The sequence below is a fragment of the Trachymyrmex septentrionalis genome, unplaced genomic scaffold (assembly GCF_001594115.1).
Source record: "Trachymyrmex septentrionalis isolate Tsep2-gDNA-1 unplaced genomic scaffold, Tsep1.0 scaffold36, whole genome shotgun sequence".
NCBI classification, from domain to species: Eukaryota; Metazoa; Arthropoda; class Insecta; order Hymenoptera; family Formicidae; genus Trachymyrmex; species Trachymyrmex septentrionalis.
In genome coordinates this window covers 997,048-1,007,473 of record NW_017305525.1, presented here as the reverse complement: position 1 = coordinate 1,007,473, position 10,426 = coordinate 997,048, and the positions used below count along the sequence as shown (strand labels likewise).

General features: G+C 32.5%; 2 protein-coding genes across 5 annotated transcripts in view; one reads left to right on the top strand and one right to left on the bottom strand.

The window, feature by feature from the left end:
- Nucleotides 1-5,926, bottom strand: part of LOC108750349 (sister chromatid cohesion protein PDS5 homolog B) — an 8,257-nt gene extending 2,331 nt beyond the window's left edge. For all 3 annotated transcript variants that reach the window (XM_018489745.1, XM_018489742.1, XM_018489744.1), the window contains exons 1-11: nucleotides 5,592-5,926; nucleotides 3,748-3,904; nucleotides 3,332-3,526; nucleotides 3,007-3,197; nucleotides 2,723-2,930; nucleotides 2,132-2,638; nucleotides 1,751-2,049; nucleotides 1,276-1,618; nucleotides 1,087-1,191; nucleotides 533-952; nucleotides 77-439 (exon numbers count right to left, since the gene is read on the bottom strand). In XM_018489745.1, the coding sequence (XP_018345247.1) occupies nucleotides 77-439; nucleotides 533-952; nucleotides 1,087-1,191; nucleotides 1,276-1,618; nucleotides 1,751-2,049; nucleotides 2,132-2,638; nucleotides 2,723-2,930; nucleotides 3,007-3,197; nucleotides 3,332-3,526; nucleotides 3,748-3,828 (2,712 nt within the window). In that variant the 5' untranslated portion in view covers nucleotides 3,829-3,904; nucleotides 5,592-5,926. The remainder of the gene's footprint in view (nucleotides 1-76; nucleotides 440-532; nucleotides 953-1,086; nucleotides 1,192-1,275; nucleotides 1,619-1,750; nucleotides 2,050-2,131; nucleotides 2,639-2,722; nucleotides 2,931-3,006; nucleotides 3,198-3,331; nucleotides 3,527-3,747; nucleotides 3,905-5,591) is intronic.
- A 2,107-nt stretch (nucleotides 5,927-8,033) lies between these two features.
- Nucleotides 8,034-10,426, top strand: part of LOC108750335 (polymerase delta-interacting protein 2) — a 4,490-nt gene continuing 2,097 nt past the window's right edge. The window contains exons 1-2 of one of the 2 annotated variants that reach the window (XM_018489724.1): nucleotides 8,034-8,089; nucleotides 8,211-8,432. In XM_018489724.1, the coding sequence (XP_018345226.1) occupies nucleotides 8,341-8,432 (92 nt within the window). In that variant the 5' untranslated portion in view covers nucleotides 8,034-8,089; nucleotides 8,211-8,340. Of the gene's footprint in view, nucleotides 8,090-8,161; nucleotides 8,433-10,426 lie in introns of those variants that run through there. The other variant, XM_018489723.1, reaches the window with a different exon arrangement.

Genomic DNA, 10,426 nt, shown 5'->3' with positions numbered 1-10,426 from the left:
ATATATATATATATGAATCTCATTCATCATTTATCACATTATATATCACATAAAAACAGATTTATATTGAACATACCACCATAAGTTGCGAAAGATTGTAAAACTGTTCTGCAGTGAATTGATCACCAACACCCTTCTGTTCGCATATTTTCAACATTGAGCAACCAGCTTGCAATCTTAACCAACTCATTTCAGCTTTACTCAAGCGTCCCTGAGACAACAAGTCACCTTTGTTCACCATGAAAGCATTCAGCATTCTGAACGTCTTTTGCGCTGACAATACGTCAGTCTTCAATCCTAATAACCAACGCGCCATACACTTCAAACCTTCCAATCTGCATCGTGTCTCTTCGGGTAATTGATCCTCTCTGCACCAATCTCCATCAATAATTTCGGAGCTTTGCTCGCTGCTTTCCTTCACTAATAATTCTTTAACTATCTGCATGAGTAAAGATCATATTGTATACAACAAAGCATTAGAAACTAGAAAGTTCATTGTAATTTGTTAATATTATAACTTTATTGCACTTACTTTTCTGGACACCATATTTTTTATTTGTACTTGATATTTGTCTGGCAAATTATATGCTATGTGACCTAATGTGACTATAGACGTTCGATAATACTCCGATGTCGGCGTCAGCGTGTTCTTAATTCTCTCGATGATCTCCGGGAAAATAGTATCGTGAATATTGGTCATGTTGACGAACAGACATCTCACAGCTTGCTTTGCCTGTTTCGGTGTTCCCGTCTCGGCGAAATTCTTGCAGATCGGTACCATAAGATTCATAATGTCCGGTGCTACATCACATAGAGGTTTATATTTTCCCAGGAACGTAAAGATAGAGAGAACTAATGGTGCTACCATCTCATCCTCCAATTCAAGCAAATTAACAAGTTGCATCAAGATATCATTATGCAGGAAATGTGGACCGAATACAAATGAAAGCATCTGAAATATTTCAAATGTATATATAGATAACATACTTGTGCTTTTAATTACAAAATTTTAATCTCTTAATGTATGAAAAATTTATATTAATGTATATATTCAATTATTTTTAGGATATTGAATTGTTGAGTTACCACTAGTAATCTCAATCCTTTTTCCCCGGCATTATTTGGATTAAGACCAACTTCTTCTATCACATTACCTCCTTTCAAACAGTCTAAGACGTATCCGATCAAAACCTAATTTGCACACATATATGATTATTAAACATTTCTTCATAAATAAAAAAAAATATATAAAATAGATCCTAAAAGACGACTTACCCGAATTGCTTCTTCATCAATCATGACAGAGCTTACTCTTTCGAGCAGCATCTTAATTGTATTATAGTATAGATTAGTCATAACGGGCTGCCCTAATTTTTTGAGAACCTTAGTTATAGTTTCAGCGCATTCCTTACAGGAAACATTTGGTTGCACAATCGTTTCCATTTCCTGTAATAATCTGGTATCTCTCTTCATATGAGTGCTAAACTTTTGAAGAAACTCCTGTACTTTCATAGGATCTGGTAGGAAACGTGATATCTGATGAACTTTTGCCATTAGTTCATTTTTTGCGTCTGTTTTTTTTGCAACCTCTATCCATTCAACTACTGCCCTTCGTACTCTAAATATATATAAAAAATACATATAAATACATATAAAAAAATTAATTTGTATTGTAGAACGAAGATATCTTTGTGCAATAACTTGAAAATAAATAAAATAAATTGAAACATATAATTAATGTATAACGTACGCAAGTTGATGTTTCTGAAGTTCCACGAAAGCTTTAGAAGCGTGATCGTCAATTGTACCTAAGAGATGGTACAATTTTTTCATTCTCTCTTCAGCTTGTAACTGATAAGGTACTAAGCATGTATTTAGCAATCTTTCCACCAACAATCTATCTTCCATGCCCGCCATGTAATAACCATGTAATATTTTATCTTTTATCCAAATAACCGCCTTCTTTGTGGCCTGTGGTACGTCAGCATCGTTCAGATGTTTCTTGTATATCATAGCTAAGCCAGACATTGCCTCTTTCCGTATTTTAAACTAGAAAGATAATTATTAGAGAATTCAAATCTATAAACATTAAATTCAAACTTAAATAACTTTGTTAACTTTAATATTCTACCTTTTTGTCCAAAGTCCTTTCTTTGACAAATTCGAGTAGATCCTCACTGTCCGACACAACTTCGAAATCTCGTCTAGCAGTCGTCACGATAGCCATAACGACTTCATAACGGACACTTTCATCAGCATCGTGTTGCCTCAGTTTCAAAGTATCTGTAATATCCTTTCTCAATTCAGGATGATTTAGCAAAAAATGCATTGAATACTGCACACACTTAATGCGAATGGCCACACTAATATCGTTAAATCGTCCCAAAAATGCCCTCCATAATTGCGTATGCTGTACGGCTAATTGCGAGCCCTTTTCAGAGAACATTCTTGCCAGTAACGCTACAGCGCCCAATCTTTCATTCTCAGAGGAGGATTTTAATTTACATTCTAGTTGCGGGAGGACGGACAGCAAGACACTCGGACAAATGTGATTTAACTCATAAATAAGATCGTATACCTTTTTGCAAATTTGCAAACTCTTCTCCTCCTTTCCCAATATTAAGACATGATTGAAAAACTATAAAACATTGTAGTTTTAGCATGTTATATAAAGTGAAAATCGGTATTTATTTTTTGAAAGGAATTAACATTCATTACTTACCGCTTGAATGTATGGTTCTAATGTATCGCTACATTTGATTACTAGCTCTTTAGCAAGTAAATATGCGTTCTTTTTCTGTGATTTGTTTGGTTCTACAATGTTCATGAGTATAATATCCAGAAGTTCGTTACTGACAATGTCCGATTCGGTAATGAGTGGGCATAAAACGTCCAGCATGAAGCTTTTAACTTTACCAGAATGTTCATCACTAAAAATAAGTTATATTAATCGCATCATATTGCAGAAATTTTAATAATCTTTTTTTCACCTTGAGATATACTTACTTCACAATTCTGAACATAAGAGAAAATAATGCGCAAAAAATCTCTTGGCAATCTTCAAGCTCAAAACACATATTAAATGACTTGACATAAGCTAAATTCTCAAGAAGATAGAAATACCGTTTAAAAGCAGGATCTTTAGGATCTTTTAACCCTGCCAGTTGTTTAATAAGAAACAGAAATATTGTTTTGACCTAAAAAGTTATGTTAGAATTAGTAATTAAAAACTGCCTGATTTAATTGATGATCTTTAATTAAGTCAATCTATATTAATAAAGACTATTAATAGTATTTGATAAATTGTTACAATTATAACTCAAATATTTACCTGATCAGCATCTTTATAAGGAGCCTCTGGCGCATAAACTCTTAAGACATCTGCAATGCAGCAAGCAATTAGTAGTTGTACATCTTTGCTCTGATGCATCAGGAAATGCTCTTCTGCCAAATGTAATGCCAGTGGTATGTATTGCTGATACATTCCTTCATCTTGTCCCATAGCTTGCAACGTGTGTGCTAGTGTCTATACATTTGTTATATTTTAGAATACATTCCATTTGATGCTCGCAATACTTGTAAAAATCATTTTTCCTTTAATATTTGTTTTTGTTTAATAAGAATGAAATGATTTCAAGAGCATTGCGAGCATTAAATTGACAACAACCTTAACTATTATATTTTAACTATACTATTATATATATATAATGCATTATTTATCACAAAAAGCATGTTATCTAATTGTACCTTAAGTCTCCTAATTAATTCATCTGGACCTAAATCTTCAGTGACTGATCTGCATCCTTGCGGATATATTATTTCAGCCATAGTGGTTATTTAGTAAATCAACCAAGTGTAATCAAATATTTTTATCTTTAATGTATTCTAGAACACGGTCCAAATTCTGTAATGCAATAACATTTATCTATGTAAAGCTCTATAAGATATAACTCAGTTCAAAAAGATACATAATACAGGAGATAATTGATATTTTCACCAATTGTTTTCTTCACAAAGTTTATCTTACATATATACTATGTTTGATCTTGCTTTCAGAAAATATAACAAATGGATAACATTTAAAGATGAAATAAGCTTTTAATTTACACAGATTTCTATGAAACTATAAGATATATTATTGGGTGCGTTCCAAGTTTTGCATGAAGTGCATAATGCATCATTTATCCTTATTGTTCACCAAATAATAAAGAAGGATAAAATGATATATCATGTGCTTCATGCTAACTCAGAATGCACCCATTGTACGACATTTTGAATTACTTTGTATAAGTTAATTTATAAAAATTTATACAACATATTTATAGCCTATATAATTTATTTAAAAAATTAAATGTGATATCAAATTAATGTTAACATAAATGTTGCTAATATTCTTGATATTTTAGAAAAATATAATTCACATCTTGATATATTTTATATGTTATATATAAGGCAAAAGCATCAACACAATAATAATCGCTTTCCATTCTCTTACATAAATGATACCAAATCTAAAGTTATGTATTTTATATTCAGATAATGATATCACTACTTGCTTACTTAATTATCACATAATACAAGTTTATATAATCTCACTTTTAATATTAGTTAACTTAATAGAATATATGATCTCAAGCTTGTGTAGATCGTAGGTAAAAATTCAATTAAATTGTTAGAATAAAAAGGATCATGTATTCAACTGTGTTCTAACAAATTAGAAGTAACTGAGTTGATAAGAATTATCTGAATTGTACTGTAAATAAAAAATAAAAACAAATGAGAATTATCTTTTGCTAAATGAAAAACATGATAAAAAACAATTATGAAGCCTTAAACAAAATGCTAGGCAACAGTGATAGCAAACAAATAACACTAGCGACAGAAACAGAGGAATCCAACATTTGGATAATACATATATCAATCCACAATAAATGCAAATGTAAAAATACAGAATAGCGATAAATTTCCAACAGGTTGAAAAAATCTGTGTCTATCGCTTTATAGCCTACCAATCAACGTTAAGAGTTTTTATTTTGTTTATATGTGCTATAATCTTGAAGCAGATCGAAAAATATACTGTAGTCTATACACGATCAGATCGGACTTATTTCTTTCGCAGCATTGTGCGATGGGAAGCGACAATAATATATCACTTATTTCTATACTATTCCTGTCGCTGTTCTTGTCGCTATTGCCTTGCATTGTGTCTAGGACTTGATGTAAACGTTAGATTAAAATAATTCGTGAAAATTGTAGAAGTCTTTTTATTAATTTAGTAACGTATTTGGAGAGAACACCAGAATGGAAGTTCAAGACTTGGTTCACAAATGGACGAATAAAACGTAAGCGAGATAAAGTAAAATTAAGTATAAATTACTCGACAATATATCGACAAATTAATGAGCATAGTAATTATCGGAGAAATAGACAACCGTTGGCGCCCGTCGATTTAGAGGTTATGTGCGTTCGCCGTGCACGTATACAAGCCACAACGTAAACAAGTTTTTCGCGAAAACGGGAACTGACGAAGTGCTGGCGGAATCGAGAAACGCCGTGGCGGGAAAGGGGAATGAGACATGATCAAACATTACCTGGAGATATGCATAGGCGCCGCAGGGCCTGTGACACTCAAAATATCAACAAAGCAAATATATCCGACGACGAGCCGCCGCCGCCGCGCGGTGGATCGTCTTTCACAGAGATGTGCTCGCAGTGTTCACACGAGCTTTTACAAACCGTGGTACCGACCGCCTGGTTCTTAAGTGCGTGCGTACCATCCGCGACGTGATTCGCGTGATCTTCTGTAGACACTTGGCATGATCAGCACGACCTGAGCGTCGGCGAAAGAGAACAGTGGCGAAACTTCGTTCTGGTACACGGTTAAGCGTGCCGAGGGACGCGACAACGCAATTCGATTGCTTGAAGTTTGCCGACCACGATGGTGCGATATGGCGCTACATCACCAGTGCACCTCATCCAGCGATTCTATTGGTGGACGTGCCACGTCGCACGGCGCGAAGTTGTCAACGCTCGCGCGCGATTTATCTCGAAAGTTAAGGCATGAACATATGAATATTTGGACGGAACGTAAAGCCAGCTTATGGGCGAGAAGACTAAGATTCGCGCGGCGGGGTGGTGAGAGGGTCGGCCATCTTGTCTGGAGACATTTTAGCGCTTTATTTGAAAATTGATATATGTATTATAATATTAATTGTATTTCCAGCGCATAAAAATAGGATTTTGTGTGAGGCAAAGTTAATTCAACATGTGCAATTAAAAATAATTTTCTGTTTATATTAAAAGAAGTAATAAATATATATACCCATTTAAAGATTATGCGTTTCGCGGGTTTCCTCCGAGTCCAGATCCATTCTTGTCAACGTTTCGTGAACCTTGCACTTGTGTTTTAGATTTTAATTCTTTGTCTCTTTATAAATTTGAGGTTACGTATTTAGAAACAAAAAAATTTGAGAGAATCCCGTTTGCCTACATCCCGATTGCACACACCACTCATATCAGCTGGTGCCTAGTAATTTTTTACTGCTTTTACCAATGAGAATATTTTATTTTTAAATTAGCGACGCATGTGTGCAATATGTACTGTGTGTAATCGGAGCCTTTTCGAATTTGCTAATTTGTTTCTCAAATCAAAGCTTATGTGTTACACATATAGAATGAAATAAAATCAAACTGTATTAATATATTAAAGACTCTAACGAATATAAATTAAGTGATATAATTTATAAATTTCAAATTGCTGAAATTTATTTTGCAATGTATTTTCTTTTAAGAAAACACACCTTGCATCTGAGCTGTTACATTCATGTGTAACGATTTATTTTTAGCATATAAGACTATTATCAGTTTTTAGTAAAGCGAAAGAGAAATTTTTAATTAATAGGGTATTCTTTATTTATTTCAAAAAATAAACAATTTTATTTTATAATCTAACCTTAAAGGACAGTTTACAGCTCTGTATCATTCGGAATTAATTCTTGGCACTCAGATTGCTCGAAGATCACGTGATCAAGCTCGCTCTCTGCTAGCTCCAAAGAATAAAGAGAAATAGGAGGGAATGTATCAATAGTAGGGGTAGTTAAATCCGTGGACGGATTACGTCATGGCAGCAATCTTAAGCGTCCACTTTTTATGTTAGTATATATAGTCACTTCCGTCTGTTTGCTTACAACCAAACATTCTCTCTTGTTTCTCTTTACTCTTTGGCTAGCTCACATCTCAGATTTACATTGCCGAACACATCTTACTTGTATATCTATGGTAGCATGTTTTTATGACATTCCTGTAGCGCTGATAATCAATTTTGGAACACAGCCGTTAAAAGCGGGAAGTATAGATTTTTACATAACAGTTAATATATAAGACATAAGAAATCTAACTAATCAGAGTTTTTTATTTTATGAAAAGGAAGGAAACGAAGGACTTTGATTGGTACATTTTCTTATGCATTATGTGTTATGCATTATATGAGAGTCTATGCTCCTCCCTTAATATGATGTCACAAATCGTCTTGACGCGCGTCATCTGACGCTCATGAAAAAGCACCTTTACGACTCACTTGATATTATAAATGCTTCAAAGCATTTTTTGATTGGTCAATTAGTAAAGTTCTTTCTTTCGATTGGTCAATCAAAACTTTGAAGCATTTGTAGCGCCATTTGGACCGTATCCTGAATATGCTGAATGTGACTAATATTAAAAAATTTGTTCGCGTTGCTTGAAATTTAAAAAAAAAGATGTTGCACTTAATGCGAGATAAATATTTATCGAAGTTAGAAAAAAAAACAAGAATTTTGTGTGTAAAAAATGCACACAACTTGAACAGATCTAAATTAATTTAATACGATTATTTAATGAGATTTTTATTTAAATTATTTAATGATTATATATATAAATTAAATAATTTAAATTAAATACAGAAGGCCAGTTTCACCAATGCCAATTACTTGATCAGCGTGAAATTGACCAATCGTATTCGCTATTTAGTAAAATTAATCAAACAATTTTACTAAATAACGAATACGATTTGACGTTAGTGAAACCGGCTCAAAATGTATTGTATGCAAACAATGTATGTATTCGATGCAACATATGCAAACTCTTCTTTCTTTCATATCTGATTAAAAAAAATTTTTTTATTACTTTCCCCTCCTCCCTCCTCTCTCTGCCATCACCGTCGGCGATATAAACAGTATAACCTCCGGTATATTCTGAAATGATCTCTAAAAATTAGTAGAGATGTCAACGCAGCAACCGTCGACCGCAGTTTTCCATCCTGCGACGTAAATCTCATCAGGTGTCGGTGATAATTCTCGGGCAACCATGGAATTCGTGCGGAATCTCGTTAGCTGTAATCTGAAACGATCGTTTCTCAAGGCGCCCATAATACATCTGCAATACGTGCGATGTATCAGGTACATACGAAGTCAACGAAATAAATTATAGATTCGAATTATCTTATGTTACGATTAATTATTGACAAAGAGAGAACTTCATTTTTGAATGAAGACCTCATTATGACGTCGATTGTTGCAGATCAGTTTTTGCTTGCCCTGTTTACATGTAGAATTAGTTTAGAAGAGAGAAAGAGGGGGAAAGAATATTGTTACAATTTATAACGATTTTGATTGGACACATTCAGTGCATACTGATGCATATTAAAACCAATAAATCACATACAAGGATGTGTGTTTGATATAAACACAGAAATGAGTAAAATCCTTGATACATTTTATTGCGCTGTAAAATAAAACGTGTACTTTATGATTCAAAATATTTACATTTTATTTTTACACTCATTAAGTCAATATACAACAGCTTTAATACCAATAAACCATAATGCATTTAATTGAATTTGCTATTATTCATTAAAATAATTTGTATTGTTGAAATGTAAAGAGTATCTATATTTATGTTACATTAGTTAAGTTGGAATTAAATCAAATAAGAATACTAACAAACACATAAATGTATAAAACCAACTTGTTTCAATGGATAGTACAGAAAAGAATAAACTCGTGAATTCAGTCACTCGCACTATATTAGGATTCCTTCATTTAGTGATTATCATAAATTGAGAACTATCATTCTGTTTTTATTACTTATGGAATGCAAAGAAAAATAGAATGACATTTGTATTGACTTATATCACTGAATGAAAGGTATTCCAGATTAGTTCACTAAGCTGCATTATATAGAGTATCTAAATGAAATGGCATAATATAGTGTTTTCCACTTAATTTCTAATGCAGAGAATAATAGATAGAATAACTTGGATTGACCTATGTTACAAAATGGAAAGCATCCATAATCAACTTTGACAATGAAATAATATATGTATACTTTATTAAATAATATGACTATGATATAAGAAGACAAGGTGTATAATTCCCGAGGATACGCAGTAAGAGAGTGAATTGTGGCCAAAATTTGATTGGTTGTTTCCAGTATTGCTATCACCATTGTGTGCAATGATATACCTTGTATTCTTACATCATAAATATGACAATGTTATTTTTGAGTATTTAGGTCTGGGTTGCACCAACGTTACTTTAATTTTAAGCAAGGCTTAAAACTCTCTTTGTTCCTGTCTCTTTTTGATTTTAAAACAAGATAGAGTTTTAAATTTCGTTTAAAATCAAAGTAATGTTGGTGCAACTAGGCCTTAATTGTTTAAAATATTCATGTTTTTACATTTATCCTTGCCAATTTTTACAGCAGCTTTTATGCACTAATCTTATGCACTAAGTATAAAGCAAGTGACCAAATTCATTTTTTTTTTCACCATATTAAATTTGCATCCACGATTGCCTTCTGATAAGTTTAAACAAAGAAGGTTGTTTATGAATTTATCAAAGGTATCAAAATTAATTTAGTTTTGAAAAACAACAGCATAAAATAAAAAATTAGGTGCAGTTATTCCTCAGTTGAATCAGTTTTTAGATTTGAAAATAAATTGCAACAGAATATTGCCTTTTGATAAGATTTGTAACAATGATTATTGGTTATTTATGTATACATATAATGTTGTTTGGTTTCTATTATAGGCTTTCTACAATAAGCCATTACTTAAATTTGAAGTCTTAAGCCGTAAGAAATTAACCAATCACAGTCGAATATGAGAAGAATAATTGATTATGATTAGGCAATTTCTTATGGCTTAAAACTTAGATTGGGTTGTTCCACCTTTCAATAAACTTTAGCTCACTGTCTTACTCTTTTATTCTCTTATGCTCTTACTCTTTTACTCTTTATTTAATAGATAAATAATCATATAGTTTATCTGAAGATGAAATAAGCAGCTCTTAAGAGCTTAATTGTTTATTGTGGAAAACTTCTTCGTCATAGTTTGTTAGCTGTTATTGCGTTCACAATCATTAACAATATCTAAATTGAAAATTATATTATG